At 42.8% G+C, this 21,713-nt stretch overlaps 1 protein-coding gene, 1 long non-coding RNA gene and 1 other non-coding gene across 3 annotated transcripts in view; 1 reads left to right on the plus strand and 2 right to left on the minus strand.

Annotated features, from left to right (window-relative positions):
- Window positions 1-14,531, minus strand: part of EAPP (E2F associated phosphoprotein) — a 29,925-nt gene extending 15,394 nt beyond the window's left edge. Inside the window, exons 1-4 of the mRNA XM_045802583.2 lie at window positions 14,360-14,531; window positions 9,204-9,385; window positions 8,096-8,191; window positions 6,445-6,562 (exon numbers count right to left, since the gene is read on the minus strand). Of these exons, the coding sequence (XP_045658539.1) occupies window positions 6,445-6,562; window positions 8,096-8,191; window positions 9,204-9,385; window positions 14,360-14,433 (470 nt within the window). The 5' untranslated portion in view covers window positions 14,434-14,531. The remainder of the gene's footprint in view (window positions 1-6,444; window positions 6,563-8,095; window positions 8,192-9,203; window positions 9,386-14,359) is intronic.
- Window positions 14,532-17,942: 3,411 nt separating this feature from the next.
- On the minus strand, window positions 17,943-18,106 carry LOC123795825 (U1 spliceosomal RNA). Its single transcript, XR_006780610.2, has one exon. It is a non-coding gene; the product is annotated as a U1 spliceosomal RNA (small nuclear RNA).
- Window positions 18,107-18,343: 237 nt separating this feature from the next.
- Window positions 18,344-21,008, plus strand: LOC148107114 (uncharacterized). Its single transcript, XR_015723012.1, has 3 exons — window positions 18,344-18,546; window positions 19,431-19,604; window positions 19,746-21,008. It is a non-coding gene; the product is annotated as an uncharacterized LOC148107114 (long non-coding RNA).
- The last annotated feature ends 705 nt before the right edge of the window (window positions 21,009-21,713 follow it).

A 21,713-nucleotide genomic window follows, 5' to 3' on the forward strand; every position in this document is an offset into this window, starting at 1 on the left:
TAGAATAGAAAAAGAAAAGGTGAGGGGGAGGAGTTGGGGGAGACACACACACACATTAAAGGCAGATCTTGATTTTTTTTTTTTTTAAGTAGACTCCACGCCCAACATGGGGCTTGAACTAACAACCCCAAGATTAAGAGTCACATGCTCTGGGGCACCTGGGTGGCTCAGTCAGTTAACCGTCAAACTCTTGATTTCAGCTCAGGTCATAACCTCAGGGTTGTGAGATCAAGCCCCATGTCAGGCTCCACTCTGGACATGGAGCCTGCTTAAGATTCTCTCTCTCCCTCTGCCCCTCCCTACCCGCCCTCTCTCTCCCTTTCCCTAAAAAAAAAAAAAAAAAAAAAATCACATGCTCTACCCACTGGGCTAGCTAGGCACCCCAGAGATCTTGATTTCTAATGCTACCCCTCCAATAAAAGAAACTAGTACTCCTAAGAGAAATGACTGATTCTAGGAATGAGGCATACAAAATGAACCTGGAGCATCTTGTACTGCCAGAAAGTAAGGAAGTGCTCAGAAACAACGAAGTAGGTGTGTCAAGGGGGCAGAAAAGCCAAATGAAAGAGTTCCCAATGGCCAAAGCTGAAACAACTAGAGCAAAATAAAGCAGTATTGGATTATAACCCAAGGTATAAATAAATACCCGTGAGTCTCTACTGATATGAATGAATGGATGGATGGAGCAAAGGAGGGAGGGAGGGAAAACAGACAAATCTACCATATGGAAGAATAATTTACAAAGATACTCTCCCCTCAAGGAAGTGGAGCATAACTCCCCAGTCCTCAAGTCTGGGCTGCACAGAGTGACTTTCTTCCAAAGAGTACAGTACGGAAAGGAGGAGTAGAGAGTAACTTTATAGTAGAGAAACCTAACAGGTCCTCACCAAGGCGATCAAGGTCAACATTAACAATCATAAATCATGTTGACGGTATGTGCCCTCGATTCCAATGTGAAGAAAATTGCACTTTATCTCTGTGGTGTTTCTCACCAAAACCCATAATCCCAGTCTAATCATGAGAAAAACATCATACAAATTCCAATAGTGTGGCCTCCTACAATATACCTGACCAGTACTCCTGAAAACTGTTAAGGTCACCAAAACCAAGGAAAGTCTGAGAAATTGTCAGAGCCAAGAAGAGCCTAAAGAGACATGACATCTAGAAGTACCGTGGTATCTTAGATGGGCTCTTGGAATAGAAAATGCAGAGTAGGTAAAAACTAAGAGAATCCAAATAAAGTATGGACCTTAGCTTATAATAATGTATAAATACTGGTTCATTAATTGTGACAAATGCACATATTAATTAACATGTTAATAACAGGTGAAACTCTGTGTGTGTGTGTGTGTGTGTGTGTGTGTGTGTGTGTTGTTGTTGTGGGAGGGTACACGGGCACTCTATATTATCAGCTCAATTTTTCTGTAAATCTAAAACTAGTCTAAAAAAATAAAGTCTCTTGGGGCGCCTGGGTAGCTCAGTCAGTTGAGAGTCCAACTTTTGGTTTCGACTTGTGTCATGATCTCTTGGGTGATGGGACCAAGCCCCGCACTGAGCTCCACACTCCGTAGGGAGTCATCTGAGATTCTCTCCCTCTGCCCCTTCCCCTACGTGTGCTTTCCCTCTCAAATAAATAAATAAATCTAAATAAACAAAGTCTATTAATTTGAAAAACCCAGTAAAGCTACATTTTAAAAGGAAGCATGTAAGCTCTAAGTGCTTAAAGATTTTTGTCTGTTTTGTTCCTTGTTGCATTTCAATAATCTAGAACAGTGTCTGGTACGTAAGTGTTCAATAAACATTTGTGGACTGCAAAAATATAGCACAAATCTACTTATGAAGGTATTAAAGTATACAAGTATATATTCTTCAAAGAGACTTATGGTAAACTCCCAAAATTCGAACAACGAAAGATATAAATCATTTGGCATTACTTCCCAAACTCTTTAAATGTCTCTGGGGAAAAATACTGAAAACATGTGGTACATATTTATAACTGTTGTTAAATCCCTCCAATGCGTAGCAGATTTCAAAACCCAAACCCAAGAAAGTAACCTATTCATTCAATAGATACTTAATGAGTGCCCATTCAACAAAGTGCAAGATGTCTGGAACAAGACAGGCATGATCACTGCCCCTGCGGCACTGAAAATGTAGTGAATTCATTATTTTAAGTTGGTTTCTGTGGTCTTAAGAGGCAACTACTGTGTGATGCAGTAATGTGAATAAACCAATAAAATGTTATTTCTTCTCAAGATTATATAACAAAAGGGGTGCCTGACTGGCTCAGATGGTAGAATATTTTACTCTTGATCTTGGGGTCTTGAGTTCAAGCCCCATGTTGGGGGTAGAATTTACTTTAAAAAAAATTTTTTTTTTAAGATTATAGAACGATGAAAATACATTCCATCTTACCTCACTGACAAATTCTGTTACCAGAATCAAGAGCTACACTGTAATTTCCTTAACTATCTCAGTATCACTCATAACACTCAAAATGTTCATTTTACACTGGGGGTAATCAAAAAATATTCATTAAATAAATATAAGGGGCAGCTGGAGGAAGTGGTACGTGGGTAAAACTGGAAGAAGAAAAAAGAACAAAGTAGGAGACTGGAGGCTACAAGGTAAGGTACAAACACTCAATAACATCAAATTCTCTCTGGACTTAAAAATACTTGATTTATCTTTTGTTGTTCAGTTTTCAAGGGTTTACCATCGTGGCCCCTACGACCTTAGCTGAATCAAAGCTTCCTAGAGTAGGACTCCAGGGTTTGCATTTCATTCTTCCCACCCAGGTGATTCTGAGGCACAGCCCAGTGAGGGAAGCACCAGGTAACAGTGGTATACTGCCTACCTTTTAGTTTCATGACAAATCAGCCTTCATAAAATCAACCTGGAAAACAACTATGGCATTTCCTCGTGGGAAGATGAAAATGGTCTGAAAAACTGAGGTAGTAGTTGCATAACACTGTGTATATACTAAATGCCATTGAACTGTTTACTTTAAAATTATTAATTTAAAATTAATTAATTCAATGATTAATTTTATGTTATGCGAATGTCACCTCGATTTTTTAAAAAATCAAATTTGTGGGGCACCTGGGTGGCTTAGTCAGTTAAGTCTCTGTCTTCAGCTCAGGTCATGATCCCAGGGTACCGGGATAAAGCCCCATATAGAGCTCCCCACTCAGTGGGGAGTCTGCTTCTCCCTCTCCCTCTGCCACTCCCTCTCTCAAATAAAGAAAGAAAATCTTTAAAAAATCAAATTTAGTACTAGAAGTCCTTGCAACAGCAATTAGACAACAAAAAGAGATAAAAGGTATCCAAATCGGCAAAGAAGTCAAGCTATCTCTCTTCGCAGATGACATGATACTCTACGTGGAAAACCCAAAAGAATCCACTCCCAAACTACTAGAAGTTATAGAGCAATTCAGTAATGTGGCGGGATACAAAATCATTGCTCAGAAATCAGTTGCATTTCTATACAAGAACAATGAGACTGAAGAAAGAGAAATTAGGGAATCCATTCCATTTACAATAGCACCAAAAATCATACGTTATCTCGGAATTAACGTAGCCAGAGACGGAAAGGATCTATAATTCTAGAAACTACAAATCACTCTTAAAAGACATTGAAGAAGACACAAAAAGATGGAAAAATATTCCATGCTCATGGATCAGAAGAATTAACATAGTTAAAATGTCTATGCTACCCAGAGCAATCTACACTTTCAATGCCATCCCGATCAAAATACCAATGACATTTTTCAAAGAACTGGAACAAATAGCCCTTAAATTTGTGTGGAACCAGAAAAGGCCCCGAATCGCCAAGGAATTGTTGAAAAGGAAAAACAAAGCTGGGGGCATCACAATGCCAGATTTCGAGCTGTACTACAAAGCTGTGATCACAAAGACAGCATGGTACTGGCACAAAAACAGACACATAGACCAATGGAACAGAATAGAGAACCCAGAAATGGACCCTCGGCTCTTTGGGCAACTAATCTTTGATAAAGCAGGAAAAAACATCCGGTGGAAAAAAGACAGTCTCTTCAATAAATGGTGCTGGGAAAATTGGACAGCTACATGCAAAAGAATGAAACTTGACCACTCTCTCACACCATACACAAAGATAAACTCCAAATGGATAAAAGACCTCCATGTGAGACAGGAATCCATCAAAATCCTAGAGGAGAACATAGGCAGCAACCTCTTTGACATTGGCCACAGCAACTTTTTTCATCACACATCTCCAAAGGCAAGAGAAACAAAAGAAAAAATGAACTCATGGGACTTCATCAAGATAAAAAGCTTCTGCACAGCCAAGAAAACAGTCAAAAAAACTAAGAGGCAGCCCACGGAATGGGAGAAGATACTTGCAAATGACACTACAGATAAAAGACTATCCAAGATCTACAAAGAACTTCTCAAACTCAATACAAAAGAAACAAACAAATCAAAAAATGGGCAGAAGATATGAACAGACACTTTTCCAATGTAGACATACAAATGGCTAACAAACACATGAAAAAATGTTCGAAATCATTAGCCATCAGGGAAATTCAAATCAAAACCACATTGAGATACCACCTTATGCCAGTTAGAATGGCAAAAATTGACAAGGCAGGAAACAACAAATGTTGGAGAGGGTCTGGAGAAAGGGGATCCCTCCTATATTGTTGGTGGGACTGCAAGTTGGTACAGCCACTTTGGAAAACAGTGTGGAGGTCCCTTAAAAAGTTAAAAATTGAGCTACCCTATGATCCAGCAATTGCACTACCGGGTATTTACCCCAAAGATACAGACGTAGTGAAGAGAAGGGCCATATGCACCCCAACCCCAATGTTCATAGCAGCATTGTCCACAATAGCTAAATCGTGGAAGGAGGCGAGATGCCCTTCAACAGATGACTGGATTAAGATGTGGTCCATATGGAATATTACTCAGCCATCAAAAAGAACGATTTCTCAACATTTGCTGCAACATGGATGGGACTGGAGGAGATAATGCTAAGTGAAATAAGTCAAGCAGAGAAAGACAATTATCATATGGTTTCACTCATTTACAGAACGTAAGAAGTAGGAAGATCGGTAGGAGAAGAAAGGGAAGAAGAAAGGGGGGGTAAACAGAAGGGGGAATGAACCATAAGAGACTATGGACTCTGGGAAACAAACTGAGGGCTTCAGGGGGGGAGGGGGGGAATGGGACAGGCTGGTGATGGGTATTAAGGAGGGCACGTATTGCATGGTGCACTGGGTGTTATACGCAAGTAATGAATCATGGAACTTTACATCAAAAACTAGGGATGTACTGTATGGTAACTAACATAATAAAAAATATTACTAAAAAAAAATTTGAGGTAGTAGTTGCATAACACTGTTCATGAAAATCTTTAAAAAATCAAATTTGTAAATAGTTAAAAAGAACAATTTAGGTGTTAAATGTAACATCCACTCTTCATCCACATAAATGTTTAATCTCCAAATAATTTTAAATTATGTCTATTTGAGAAAAGTCAGCTTTGTTTCTTGAATGGAGAGACTGACTCCACCAGTTTGAAGTCAACAACAGTTTTTTTAAAAATAATCAACTGACAGACTCCACCAGTTTGAAGTCAACAACAGTATTACTAAAAATAATCAACCAAGGCATGGGACACGTGGTTTCAGCTCAAGTCGTGATCTCCGTGTCGTGAGATGGGGGCCCTGCGTTAGGCTCCATTCTCAGAGCAGAGTCTACTTAAAACTCTCTCCCCATCTTCTCCTTCCCAAACTCATTCTCTCTCTAAAATAAATAAATTGGGGCGCCTGGGTGGCTCAGTTGCTAAGCGTCTGCCTTCGGCTCAGGTCATGATCCCAGGGTCCTGGGATAGAGTCCTGCATCGTGCTCCCTGCTCTGCAGGAAGCCTGCTCTCCCTCTCCCACTCACCCTGCTGCTGTTCCCTCTCTCGCTGTGTCTCTCTCTGTCCAATAAATAAATAAAATCTTTAAAGAAAAAAATAATAAAATAAATAAATCTTTTAGAAAAATTAAAAAAATAACAAATCATCTGACTGAAATTTGCTGGTAATTTTCAAAATAAGCAATTCAGTTTCTTTTCAAAATTCTTGTTTTATGTATGTCTGTATGAACACATACACATACATTTAAAATGTGAACGCAGGGGCACCCTGGTGGCTCAGTTGGTTAAGCATCTGCCTTCGGCTCATCTGCCTTTGGCTCAGGTCATGATCTCGGGGTCCGGGGATGGAGTCCCACATCGGGCTCCTTGCTCAGTGAGGAGCCGGCTTCTCTCTCTCTGCCCCTACCCCTGCTTGTGCTCGCCCTCTCCCTCGCTCTCTGACAAATATATAAAATCTTTTAAAAAAATGTGAATGTAGTGAAAATCATCTTTTAATCATTTTTCTCTAAAGATTCTAAATATGTAAAGTTAAGTTCTTACCCTCTTCTCTGTGCATCAACCCAGGCCTGATCTCTGTTATCTTTTTCAGGATCATATAGTAACTCATCATTTGTTGGAATCCTGTGTCGTTTTTTCTTTTTCTTCTTGGTCACCTGTGCTAATTTTGAAAATGTTAAGCATATGGCTAGGTATCATGTCTAAAGCACACACTTCTTTATTTTTTAATTTATTTAGACATCCACTAAATTAGGCATAAGACAGAATTTATCATATTTTAAATACAAAAGAAAAGCACACACATCTTTAATACAGAATTTCAGCTACATTTTTTTTGTTTATTTTCCTTAAAAAATTTTAACTATTCCTCCAAATAAAGTTTTTGTCCAATTAATAAGGCATTAAAATAAAGATGACAGAGGAGGAAAAAATTGTTTCTTCACAAAAAACATAATGTTCATCTCAAGAACTGAACTCCAATAGTGAGAATTCAGCCTCAGAAAGGCCACGCAAAGTAAGCCAAGATCAGAAACTTTTTGATGTTATAAATTCTCAACAAGTTCCCATATATAAAATGCTACTGAAATCAGAATAAAAATATTTCAGGGTGCCTGGGTGGCTCAGTCGGTTAAGCATCTGCCTTCACCTCAGGTCATGATCCCAGGGTTCTGGGATCGAGTCCTGCACTGGGCTCTCTGCTCAGCAGGGAGCCTGCTTCTCCCTCTGCCTGCTCTGCCTGCAGCTCCCCCTGCTTGTGCTCTGACAAATAAATAAATAAAATCTTCAAAAAAAAAAAAATCAGAATACAAATATTTCAAAATTCAGTGGAAAAAAACAGGGGCTCCTGGGTGACTCAGTCAGTTAAGCATCCAACTCTTGATTTTAGCTCGGGTCATGATCTCAGGGTCATGAAACTGAGCCCCATGTCAGGCTCCATGCTCAGGGTGAGCCTACTTGAGGTTCTCTCTCCCTCTGCCCCTCCCGACTCTCTCTCTCTAAAATAAATAAAATCTTAAAAAAAAAAAAAAAGTGAAAAACCACTACAGTTATCCACATGCACTGGACTTTTAAAAATGTACTTAAGTAGGTTAATATTTAGGTAATAATATATAAAAATATAAAATTGTTTCTTGGGGTGCCTGGGTGGCACAGTCAATTGAGCATCGAATTGTTTACCGTATAAATGTGTTACTTGTGCATTCCAGTGTAGTTACTGATATAATTAAATTAGTTTTAACTCTATGTTCACCTTTGTTCAAATTTTATACAAAATCAATTCCAGAGAACAGAGAAACCGATAAAAAAGCAATGAGTTAGAAAAACTTCTGCAAAATATAAAGTATATATAAATTTCTATATTTTCTATAAAAATATAGAAACTATTTGCAGGTGTGAAAGCAAATGTTGCCGTGCTAAGGAACCTTAAGGACCCTGAGGAAGTCCGGACTAAGTCGGGACACAGTCCCTTCTCCCCTTGTATGCCATGCCCATGCAGCACCCTTGCGGGTCCCATGTCCTCACATGTGCATTCCCATCTGTTCTTATTCATCAATTCTTGCTTTTGTTTTCATATCAAAAATCTCCAATTTCTTAAAAGATAAAATTCAGAGGGAAATTCTAATATCCAATAATTGTTAGGTAAACCTTTTTTCTACAAATTGTAACTACTAAACGTGGTAAACATGCTACTTACCTGTTCTGTCTTCATCCTCAGAATCAGAATCAAAATATATATCATCATAGTACTTTGTGAGAGCTGTTCCAACTTTTCCAGTTCCTGAGGAAGACCCTATTTACATAAGGGCAGTTTACAGACTAAGCCATACACAACTGACAAGAAAAAAAAACTCAATATATTCTTCCATCACCTCAAAGTAATATCAACTCATTCCCAATCTCATTTGGATGAAAAAATACTTTCACATCACTGACTTACTGAATTTCTGTGCTCTTATGCGATTACAGAGAACTAGAATTGTTAATTACAGTAATGAAGTATTCCAAATCATGAGAACACTTTTCTCTGACCCTTCTCACAAACCTAATTCGATAAAATAGCCTTTTGCTGGGTTGCCACCATACACATCTCTACCTTTCAGCCACGCAGTGCACTGTGGAGAACAGGAAATAAACAACTCGTTGTAAGGGACTTTAGGGGGAAGAGGATAAGAGCCCTACAGAGGGCAGGGGGCATGATTCAAGGACACACACTTCCTCCCCTCAGCTGTGCCTAGCGCCATGACTCAGACTATATTCATGTCATCACATGCCTGTGTCCCTAATTCTTCCTCTCCATTAACATCTGCTTTAACTTTTATTAGTACTATTACACATGCTTTCAGCTCCTAACAATTAATACATGGAAACCAAAGCTGAGGCACAAATCAGTTTTTGGGTCAGGAACACTTTACATAAAAACAAAGTATCAAAATGAAGTATGTTTCATTACTTACTAAAGTGAGACAAGAATTTGTGGTGACCTATCATTCAATCTGCCATAGCAGTGCTATATAACCCTAAAAATACCACGATAAGCTGTGTGTCTTTTTTAGCCTGGCATCAAAAATCACAAAAGAAAATCATGCCAGTAAACAATACTAAATAGTGTCATTTCAACAACACAGGAAAATTCTTCACTGGTCATCAAAGAAAACTATGCTCAAGCTGCAAACACACGTATTCATTCATTCAATGAACACTGAGCACCTACTCAAAGGGCTGCTGACACAACAAAGCGTAAAGGTTCCTGCCCTTGTGGAGCTTAGAAACATATCGACATGAAAATCTAACTAAAAGTTTACCTGTTTCCAGAGAGGATAACTTGTCCTCCATTGTTTTTAGGGTGGAATTTAATTCAGCTTCCATTTCTTTTTCAAATTCATCTTCACTAGATGATTCACTTTCTCCAGTAAGACACTCTCTGATGAGTTTTCGTTTTTGGTCAGGAGTTCCATGTAAAAGCACATCCACTTCATCTTCAGAACTAGTATGCATTTAAATCATAAGACATATGAATACTAAAGAATTAAAATAACTTAAAACTCCCATCATCTCACTGCCCAACAATTTTAAGTTTTACAAGGTTGCATTTATGTATCATATTACATACAGCTATTCTCATTTAAAGATCAACCATTTCTCAGGGCACCTGGGGGAGGGGCTCAGTCAGTTAAGTGTCTGTCTTCAGCTCAGGTCATGATCTCAGGGTCCTGGGATCAAGACCCCTGCCCCCTGTCATTGGGCTCTCTGCTCAGCAGGAAGTCTGCTTCTCCCTCCCCTTTTGCCCTCCCCATGAGCGTCCACACGCGCTGTCTCTCTCTCTCTCAAATAAATAAATAAAATCTTAAAAAACAATAAAGATCAACCACTTCGGCATATTTCCAAATATATTTCTAATGTCTGCATAACATTTCCTATTATAGATGCTGTACATTATTTCTAACTCTTTGCTATTACACTAGACGAATATCTCTGTAGGGTATATGCAGTTTGTTTCTGTTGATTTCCTTAGGATAAATGTCTAGAATTAGACATAAAAACATCTTTCTAACATCTTGAATTATCACACTGCTTTCCAAAAGTACTGCACCAATTCATAATTCCATCAGCAATAAAAAGTTTAATTCACAGAACTGGGAGTTTTTTAAAACTCTGAGTACTTAAATAAAACTTAATATACGTGGGGGTGCCTGGGTGGCACAGTGGTTAAGTGTCTGCCTTAGGCTCAAGGCGGGATCCCGGCGTTCTGGGATCGAGCCCCACATCGGGCTCTTCTGCTATGAGCCTGCTTCTTCCTCTCCCACTCCCCCTGCTTGTGTTCCCTCTCTCGCTGGCTGTCTCTATCTCTGTCGAATAAATAAATAAAATCTTTAAAAAAAAAAAAAACCTTAATATATGTAATCAATATATAGCTAATCTACCCAAACAAAATGTTAACAGATAGTAATTAGATGTTATAATTTTAAAGGCACAATGCTACAGAGAACTATAAAGAGAAAGTTAAATTATATTACAAATTCTCCTGAGCAATTACTACCAATTTACTTGGCCTTTTGCACTTAGGTTTCCTATCAATAACAACAAAATTAAACCAGATATCAGAAAGAATAAAATCTTATCAAAATGAATGAAACACCTAAGATATTTTTAATACAATCAATAGTTCATAAAAAACGTTCAGTTATTCGTGGTCTGATGAATAGTTACAGACTACCCCTGGTTTTTGTTTCTCTATTTTCTTCCTCTAGAACAATGCTTTTCAGCCTCCAGCAGAAGGTAAATCCAAAAATGCAACTTACACCAATTTTGCTAATGATAGAGGCCTTAGCCAGATTCCACTCCCAAGACAATTCCCCATCTAACATCCCTCATCCTGACCCACATACCCCCTTTCTCCTTTACCACTATATTCATTTGGGTCCTCTTAACGATGCCTGTCCCACCATAGCCTAAGGATCTCCCCAAACTCCTTTATTTCATTCCACCCTTAATCCTGCTGCCACAATGTTAGTCCTAAAGAACTCTCATTACATTACTACCCAATTCTGAAAGAAATCATCCATGGCCAAATCTCTGAACACAGCATTTAAAAAGAGCCTTTCCCATTTGGTTTCAACTTATCTCTCCAACCTTACTCTCACCTGTGAACTACACCAGTGGTCTCCAACTGGGTGCATTTTGCCCTCCAGGGAACATATGGCATAGCTAGTCATTTTTTTCCAGAGATTTTATTTATTTATGTGACAGAGAGAGAGAGAGCCAGCGAGAGACGGAACGCCAGCAGGGGGAGTGGGAGAGGAAGAAGCAGGCTCCCAGCAGAGCAGGGAGCCTGATGCGGCTCGATCCCAGCACCCTGGGATCACACCCTGAGCTGAAGGCAGACACTTAACGACTGAGCCACCCAGGTGCCCCATAGCTAGACATTTTTTATTGTCACAACTAGGAGGTGGGAGGAGAGGCTACTGGCATCTAGTGGGTAGAGGTCAGGGATACTGAACATTCTACAGTGCACGGAACAGCCTCCCACAACAGAGACTTACTTATCTGATTTAAGATGTCAATGCTACTGAGGCTGAGAAACTCTGATCTATCCTATATTCCAGTGTTTCCAAAGTGTGGAATGTAGATTATCTTAAGGAGTACAAGGATAGACAGGCCACTAAATAACTTTGAAGTCATTGCTGGTGGCAATCTAAAATGATACAATTATGATGGAAAACAGCCTGACAGTTTCTTATAAAACTAAACACGCAACTACCATAAAACCCACCAATCACACTTCTTGGCATTTATCCCAACGTTTGAAATGAAAACTTACATTCACACAAAAACTTATACATGAATATTTATAGATGTTTAATTCACAAGAGTCAAAACGAGAAGCACCTAGACGCCCTTCAATAAGGAAACGGTTAAAACAATCGTTAAAGTCATCAGCAATAAAAAAGGAATGATTTACTGATACCTACAACAATGTGGATGAATCTCCAGAGGACTCTTCTGAACGAAAAAAGCCAATTCCAAAAAGTTACATACTGCATGACTCCAATTATATAATATTCCTTAAAAGGACAAAATTATAGGAGTGTAGAATAGATTAGTGGTTACCAGCATTAAGTAGGGCATGGTAGGACAGGAAGCTGGCAATGAGATCTTTGGGGTAATGAAAATGTCCTATATTCTGACCATATTAATGGTTACCCCAGTTGTGATATTATACTAAAATTACTAACGTTAACATTAAGGGAAACTGAGTAGAGGGTACACAGAATCCCTCTGTGTTATTTTTCTTTAACTTTTCTTATGGCATAATTTACTATCATAAATTCATGAATTTAAATATACAATTCACTGATTTTTTTTCTATATACTATTTCTTACAACTACATGTGAACCTACCTCAAAATAAGGTTTAATTTAAAAAGAAAAAGATTAAATCACAAGGCAAGAAAGTTATTTTTATTACAAATTTTCTCAAATCCTTGTGATTATTTCAAGAGAAGTCTCAGCATTTAGCACTGCTAGGTGAGGCAATACAGTATGGGCCATGTACATTCTTGTTGAGTGTGTCAAGAACGCATGGTTCTCACCACTCTCCACCCAGGCCATTTCTCTGGGTTATGTTTGCAGTGTGCAACCTTGAGGGATAAGGTGATGTCTCTTTCCAGGAGAAAGAGCAGGCTTATTTACTGACTGCTGTAAAAGAAGTGGATTTTCCAAGCTCAAGTGGTCCTCAGCCATGATGCAACCCACTGAATGTGTAGCATCCACCTGGGCCTCTCCGTGCAACCCCGGTAGGAGTTAGGAAGTCACAGCAACAACACCATCATGAAGCTCATGCTGCCTGCGCTGTGAGCAGTCTCTGACCCAGGAGTCTCATATCTTCTGCCAGGTTCCATGAATAGGCTATAAAATATTAGCTTATAAGTAGGGTAAAATCAAATCCTGACAGAAAACTCTTCAACACCTCTTGAATCTCTCCAATCTCCCTTTTTAGGACGACGAGCACCGGATTCAGAGCCTTGAGCAGGCAACACTGTCTAATAACAGTTTCATTTTCATAGTATTTATTTTTAGTTTCCTTACCAGTGACAACTGTCACAGAATTCCAGAACTTCTTTAAAGAAACTTAACCCCCCCCCAAAAAAAAAAAGAAGAAAGAAATTTAACTACAAAAATCTTAAGGAAATATTAAATAAGTTATAGCACGGGTAAATATGGAGATGGTAATAGCTGAATAACTCAAGTTCCAGAAGTACTGCTATATTTCAATCAAACTGAATTACTAAGGGAGGCCTACTAATCGATCTCTCTCCTTTCACAGACCAGACCCATTACCTGCAACTCTCAGGAAATCTTGGAATCCATCCTCACTCCCCGCAAGAGAATCTTCCCAGCAATTCGATCTCCCAAGCCTACAACCCCTCCCCAGGATAATATGATTGGAGGAAGGGCAGTTTCACAGAAAGCTTTGTTGGACAGAATGTCTTAGAGATTATGGACAGGATCTGATGCCAGCTTTAGAAAACAGATAAACGTGCCAGGAAATCTCTTGCCAACATAACTGCAAGTTTCCCCCAGGTAGGGTTAATCCCTCCTTCCTGGAAATTGCCCCGGAACTTCATCTGTGTCTATCTCAGGTCCTCGTTTTCTACAATACTCTTTTCAGATAACATCCTTATTTCCAAGATATATATGTTCCCACATACGTGTCTTATTTCCCCTACTACACTGAGAACCTATAGAAAACTGTAGCCCTGAGCGAGCATACAATAGGTGCTAAAAAAAAAAAAAAAAAAAAAGCCTGCTGAGTATTCCCTTACATCTGTTTATGGCAGTTTAGTCTTGAAGAGGGTCACTTCACATTAAGTCCCACTAGTCTCACAACACACTTACGGTACAGCTATTGTATTTCCTTTTTAAAAAATTTATTTATCTGAGAGAGAGGGAGAGCGCGGGGGCGAGCGCCGAGTGGGGGAGGGGCAGGGGAAGAGGAAGCAGCAGACTCCCCGGTGAGCAAGGAGCCCTCTAGGGGACTCAATCCCAGGACCCTGGGATCATGACCTGAGCCCAAGGCAGACGCTAAACCAACTGAGCCACCCAGGCGCCCTATATTTCCTTTTTATAGATGAGAAAAACGAGGGTAAGTGGCTTGCTTTCACTCACACTGCTAGTAAGCGGCAGAGGCAGGATTCGATCCCAAGGTTTTTGAAGACTTACGCGTAATTCCAGAATATCCGCGTTCCCCGCGCCGGTGTCGGCCCCGCCTCCCCCGTGGCTGCGCAACCTCACCAGAACCCCACTCGGCATCCCGCAGGCGACAGCGGGGCGCGACAGGCGCCCGAACCGCTGGGCCCAGGGCCCGCAAGGGCCTGGCAGGCGCAGCGACTGGAGGAGCCTAAAGCCTGGCCTTGGCCCGAAGCCTCGGAGGCTGGGAGGGGGCAGAGCAGGGGCCCACCTGCTCAAAGCGGGTTCCTCGTCGCTAGGCTCTTCAACTGCGTAGGGGTCGTAGTCATCCTGGAGCCGGTTCATGGTGGCCTCCGACACCGACTACGAGCGCCCGCACGGCATCTGTTTACTCCGCAGGTCCCCCCGGCTAAAGCCTCCGCAACTCCACTTCCGCCCACACTTCCGTGCCCTCCCTGCGCGCCTGCGCAGATCCTGCGGGTGAGGGGGCGGGGAGAGGGACGAGATCTAGAGTCTCGCCGCCGCGGTGCGTTTCTGCTTACTTGGAAACAGCTGCTCAATTACAGAAAATAGGAATCGGCGCCCTCCTAAGCGGCAGTTTCTGAGATGAGCGCTCTTTGTGCAGTGTGTCACGTTGTGACGTAAAGAAGCAGAAATCTAAATGCTGAGGGACATGCCGCCTGAAATCTGGGCCAGTAGGTCCCCAGACACTAACATCTGATGTCCCTGCAACCTTTAAGCCTCACACCCTTCTGCCTTCTTTTTACCGCGCGGCTATCTCACCTTCAACACTATTCGCTCCTCTGTCTGACTTCGGCCTATCTACTGAAAAGTTGCTAGGCTGTCACCGGTTAATTCCTAATTACCTTTTCTTGGCCTCTTCTCAGTCCCAGCCTTTGATTGGCCCTTGTCCAATTCCGCTCAGTACTTGAGAGGAGGTAGATGATAACTTGAGAGGAGGCCTCTTGATTGTGAAACTGTTTGCTACCCCGTTTCTGTACTAGCCTGTTCTCAAGCTCCTGTCCCCCTTCATGATCCCATTGAGATAACCACCCGTTTGTTTTGGTCCTTGCCCCTCCTCAGGTACTATAATGGATTTCCGATTGTCTGCGTAGGTAATCTCCACTGCTGCCCCACTGGCAATTCAAATCACTATAGCCCAAACCCAACTCAGCATCTTCCACCCCATTTCTGGGCCTCAGCCAATAGCTATTTTGACTCTTGATTTCTGCTCATGTCACTTCCTCCATCCTTACAACTGATATAGGCTTGAATCTTGGTTGATTTCACCCTCTGTCCCTCCTTGAGCCCTCGATTCCCAAGTCCTAGGGATCGCTTAGTAACCTCTCTTTCACACACGTTCCATCTCCCCACCTTTCACCTTGACTAGTGATATGGGCTCCTCATTGACAGCCTTGTTTGCTTTTGTTCCCTCTCCAGCCTATGCCACTCTCTACTGGCAGAGTAACCCTCCGGACAATTTCCTTCCTAACAAGTCCTAAGAGTTTGGGGTGCCTAGGTGGCTCAGTCAGTTAAGCGTCTGCCTTCGACTCATGTCGTAACCCCAGGATCTTGGCATGGAGCCAGGCATTGGGCTCCCTGCCCCGTGGGGAACCTGCTTCTCCCTCTCCCTCTGCCTGCTGCTCCCCCTGCTATTGCTCTCTCTGTGTCAAATCAATAAAATCTTTAAAAAAAAAATTAACGAGTATTCTGTGGGGAGATGCTTGGGACTATGTAAATTAAATACCCATCACTTAACCAGCACTGTCCCATAGAGTTTTGTGTGATAAATGGGAATACTCTAGAGTCAGCACTTCCAGTGGGGTAGTCACTAGCCACATGTGGCTGTCAAGCACTTGAAATGTGTGTAGTGCAACTGAGAAACTCAAGCCGAGTTTTTATTTAATTCTAATTAACAGAAATTTCAGTATTCTGGGGGCGCCTGGATGGCTTAGTCGTTAAGCTTCTGCCTTCGGCTCAGGTCATGATCCCAGGGTCCTGGGATTAGGTCCCACATCAGGCTCTTTGCATAATGGGGAATCTGTTTCTCCCTCGCACTCTCCCTTTGTGCTCTTTCTCTCTCTCATTATCAAATAAATAAATAAAATCTAAAAAAAAAAAAAAAAAGATTCTTCCTCTCCCTCTGCCCCGTACATCCCTCGGTCCCCGGTTTACATTTTTACAGTGTGTGTTGGGGCAGGGGTAGACTGGCAGCAGCAGTCACACGGTAGAGCATGTGTGGGAGGGTGCTTAATAAACACACATACAAATGAGTTCCTACACTATGCAAGGGCCTGCTCACCAAACACAAGATAAAGAACGGATGTTGCTCCCTCAAGGACATACTTTAGGACAGATTCTAAGTGTACCTCCAGAACAATGGAAACATTCCACAGTTCACTGCTAGGTCCTGATTTAAAAAAAAAAAAAAAAAAAAAAAACCACACAGCCAGCCTTGGCCTCACTGCTCTTGAGCGGCGGCGGCATTCATTAAACATTTATTGGCTGTCCTATGCCTGGAGGACACAAAGGAGAAACAGGAGGACGCCCAGTAGCCGAGACAAAGCCCTGCATGGGTAGTAGAGGGCTTCCCACAGGGGACATAGGCTCTGAGGGGAAGAGAGCGACCAGGCAGTGGGAGTGACCCAGGGTGTGAACGGTGGGGTGGGAACCAGGGGAACGGAGGTTGTGGGGTTTATGCGGTGAGCCTGGGAGATGGCAAGAAAGGAAATAGCAAAAGAAAGTGGGTCACAGCGATTGCACTACTGGGTATTTACCCGGAAGAGACGAACGTAGTGACCCGAAGGGGCACCTGGCACCCGAAAGTTTATAGCAGCAATGTCCACAACAGCCAAACTATGGGAAGAGCCCAGGTGTCCATCAACAGATGAATGGATAAAGAAGATGTGGTATGTATGTACAATGGAATACTACGCAGCCATCAAGAAAATGAAAGCTCGCCATTTGCAATGACGTGGATGGAATTAGAAGGTATGCTAAGTGAAATAAATCAGAGAAAGACAATCCTATGATCTCACTGATACGTGGAATTTAAGAAACAAAACTATCATAGGGGAAGGGAGGGAAAAATAAAACGATACCGGAGAGGGGGACAAACCAAAAGAGAACGGTAAGAAACAAACTGCGAGGGGGTGGAGGGAAGGGGGTAAGTGGAGGTTGGACATTTAGAGAACGTGTGACGTAATGAGCAGTGGGTATCATGTAAGACTGAGAAAGCACAGTACCCCTGAAACCACTAACACATGATGTGTTAATGGAAATGAAATTTTGAAAGAAGGAGGGGAAAAGAAAAAAGACGGTCAGACAGGCCAGTAAGTCTTAGAGACTGGGCGAAATGTCTGCACCTAGTTTGGAAAAAGCTTATACAATATTAATTTTCTGTAGCAAAACTATAGAAGTTGAGCTCAAAGTGATCTTTTTGAAGAGGAGCACCGTGCATAAAACGGAGTGACACAGTAGTGTAAGACAAAGCTGGTCGGCTTACGAGGAAGACTGCTGTGGGGGATTGGAGTGGTGCAAAGTTTTACAAGCCACCAACCGAAGCTGTATTTGAATTTTACATCACCCCCAAGCCGCCACAGAACCACCTGAAGAAACGTGTGCACCTAACGCTCCCCCACACAAACCAAAAAAAGCCGTTGCGGCACAACGGCACATCCCTGGTTGCCCCAGCCCAAAATAGAATAGAATGCTTTACCGGATAGAAAGCATCACGGTAACGACGACGAAGTAATAAGCCAAGCCGCGGCTTAAACACAAAGAGCGGCAGAAAAAATAAACGATCAACACTAGGCACAAATTACTAAGCAGTCTGCTTTTAACGACTAAAAAACCAGGGGAAAGCGCGAACGCAGTCCCCCACTACCACAAATTATGCAGTCGAGTTTCCCACATTTGGGGAAATCGCAGGGGTCAGCACATCCGGAGTGCAATGGATAAGCCTCGCCCTGAGAAAACCACCTTCGTGATCATGGTATCTCCCCTGCCAGGTAAGTATGAGTTCCTCGCCCCGCCTCGACACGCACCCTCGCGCTCGCCCCGCTCCTTACTCACGGTCGCTTCCCTCCCGCCGCCGCCCCTCCACCCGCCCCCTGCACCACCCCCGCCCACACCTCTTCCAGCCGCACGACCGCCGCGGCCGCCTTCGCCCGGCCCCACGCGGGACCCGCCGGCCCGGGCAGAGCGGGCCCGGCAGCCTCTGCGCGCCTGCTCCTCTACATACGCCACGCCCTTGTCGTGACGTCCCCAGAGCCCCGTCTCGCAATCCGGACACCCGATGTCCCAGTCCCCGCGGAGACCGCGGATGCCTGGGCGGCGAGGAGGCGAGGAGGCGGGGAGGCGGGGGGGGGGGGCGGGCGGGCGAGGAGTCGGGACCTGGGAGACCAGAGAAGACGGGGTCCCGAGGCGCCCAGAAATTGAAGGCCCCGCTGGGAGTGGGTGAGTCAGGACTCGGGTTTGGTCTCACCTTCCTTTCAGCAAAAATTCCACGCAATACGCAAGAGAGTCAACTAAACGTTAAATACCAAGATGAGAGTTTTGTCACCAACTTAAAATTGTTTTAACCCTCATTATGACCTTTCGGGTTATGTAGTAACCTAACCTCGCAACACTGCAAGAACATTTGAACAGAGGGCAGCAGGGCAAGGAGTCCATAGTCCATTCAGAGAGTACGATGTGTGCACTGGGGAGGGTGTTGAACGGTCTCTGAAAACCAAATGAACAGAAATGTTACATTTCCATCCTGCGGGGTTAGGTTACCTCTTTCAGGCTGCCTAGAGTTTGTCTTGTCTTCTATCCGAGAAGATGCTTTCTGGATATCAAGTGGAGGTAAAATGTGAATAACTTCTCCAGATATGAGCAAAATGATTGAACTGTTGTATGTCCCTGGGGGGGAATCGCTGCTCTGGAGCAAAGCGAGGCAAGAGACAGGACTAGAGATCGTAGGGTCAGCCAAGGCTTCCCTGAGGTTCTAGCAGCAGAAAGACTCCAGGAAACGTAGTATAGCATCCTTTTTGATTGAAACTAGGAAAATTATCAAAACCAAGAAATTCACATTGATACAATACGATCACAGGCATTATTCCGTTTCCATCAATTGTCCCAATAACGTCCTTTATAGCAAAGGAAAATACAAAATCACAGGTTGCAGTCAGTTGTCGTGTCTCTTTAACCCACTTTAATCTGAAATAGCTCCCAGGTGATCCTTCGCATTTCATTACTAGGCATTTTTTTAAGACAACAGGCCAGTTATTTTGTAGAACGTTCTTCAGTTCTTGAGTTGTCTTAAGTACATTCAGGTATGCATTTTTTTTTTTTTTTAGATTTTATTTGTTTATTTGAGAGAAGGAGAGAGAGCACAGAGGGAGAGCAAGAGGGAGAAACAGCCTCCCCGCTGAGCAGGCAGCCCGATGCAGGGCTTGATGCCAGGACCCTAAGATGATGACCTGAGCCGAAGGCAGACGCTTAACCGACTGAGACACGCAGGTGCCCCTCAGGTATGCATTTCTGACAATGAAGTCCACATAAATGATATTGTGTCTGTTATGGGTTGGCTCACGTCCCTCCCCAAAATATGTTGAAGTCCTAAGCCCTGCTACCTACGAACGTGACCTTATTCGGAAATATGATCTTTGCAGGTGCCATCCAGTGAGGGTGATGTCACTGGAGTAGGCCCTGATGCCATGTGACTGCTTTCCTTTGTGAGAGGAACGTGCCCTGTAAAGATGCTTGCAGACAGATCACTCTGTGATGACAGAAGCAGAGATTGTAGTGACGTAGCGGCAAGCCAAGGACCGACTGTCTCCTCCAGAAGCTAGGAAAAGGCGAGGAAAGAGTCTACTCAAAGTCCGGGAGAGCATGGCCCCGCTGGCACCTTGCTTTTGGACCCCTAGCTTCCAGAGCTGTGAGAGAACACATTTCTGTTCTTTTAAGCCACCTCATTTGTGGTATTTTATGACGACGGACCCAGCAAATTAAAACAGTGTCCTCCTCTGGGCATCACGTCTGGAGGCACGTGAAGTCGGTTTGTTCAATTGTTGGCAGTATTGACATCGATTACTTAGGGGTGCCTGGGTGGCTCAGTCGGTGAAGTGTCAGCAAAGGCCGCCCCCCTCAGGGTCCTGGGATCGATCCCCCCATCGGGCTCCGCACTCAGCGGGGAGTCTGCTTGCCCACCACAAGCAAGTGGGGGAGGGGCAGAGGAAGAGAATCTTCAAGCAGACTCCCCCTGAGTGTGGGAGCCAATGGGGGGGGGGGGCTTGATATCGTCGCCCATGAGATCGTGACCCGAGCCGAAACCAAGAGCCGGACACCGTCTGAGCCACCCAGGCGCCCCCAACACAAAAGTTTTTAGCGTCCATTGATGACTCTTGCATCATAATGGACAAACGTCGATTTTCTAATCCCGTCATTCGTTCTTCATTTAGTAGTTGGCACTGTATTGTAAGAAAGAACTTTCCCTCCTTCCCTATGTACTATCAATATGAACTCACGCTTGTTATTTTATTTGGTTGTTTGTAACCCATAAGCGTCTTAAAATCTATTTTGATGTTCAACGTTCTCAGATTGGGCCTATGAAGGCCCCGTTAGGGTGGCTACTGTGGATTGCTTCTCGGCCTTTTGGCTAAGATCCGGTGCAGGATGGCTACTGTGTCCTTTCGATGTGTCCATAACATTTTTGGAGCATTTCCTTATCTTCTGGCACAAGACGTTCCGGGGCCATTTTGTATTTTTCTTGACTCCTGATAATTATTTATTTCTCCAAAGAGGCCTGTTTCTTTTTAGTGGAGAATGGCATTTAGAAAGCAATATCATGGCAGTAGGTATGCTTCATGCTACTGTCTTTGCTTCTAGTCCCCTTCATGGGATAGAAGTAAAAAAATACATGTTTCCTACACGTATCTGTGTCTCTTAATGAGCCCATACCGGTGCCTTCAATTCCGACTTTCCGTTGAACACACATGGTTCCCCTCTTGCTCTCCACCATTCCGTATTTGTACCTCTTTTCTCCAGCAGTGAGAACCTTGACTCCCCAACGTCCATTTACTCATTAGCTCAATCCTGCCATACGTGCAACATTAGTACAGAATTGCTACAGCCACGTAGCTATGAAATACAGACCTACTACGGGACGGCTCAGTATTTGTTTGCACTTTTTGTCTGGACTCGAAGATGTTTATAGTCAATGTACTGTATCCAAAAGTCATTTCAGTTGGTTATTTTTTTTCCATTTCAGTGTGGTCACACTATTCATCTGAGATAGTTAGGTTCAGTTATGCTCATATTCAATTTTAGGGATTTTCCCCTGCAATTTAAAAACATGCGTAAAATGTTAATAGAGTTCCAGAAGTCAGAATTACAAAGAAAGTGACTCGGGAAAGTATCACTCTCTCCTTCCATTCACATCCCCCTCCCCAGAACTACCATCAGTTCTGGTTTATTTATTAGTTTTGTGTTTCTTTTTGCAAGACTGGCTAATTTTTTTTTGTTTTCACATTTTTCCTGGCCAAACGGTAGCATACTACATATATTTTTGGAGTTTATCTTCTTCACTTAACATAGTTAACGCGTCATAGGTAGGGAAACCTTGAGGCCACGGGCCAGCC

This window comes from Ursus americanus, chromosome 35 (assembly GCF_024610735.1).
Source record: "Ursus americanus isolate L20-20 chromosome 35, mUrsAme1.1.p, whole genome shotgun sequence".
NCBI lineage: Eukaryota > Metazoa > Chordata > Mammalia > Carnivora > Ursidae > Ursus > Ursus americanus.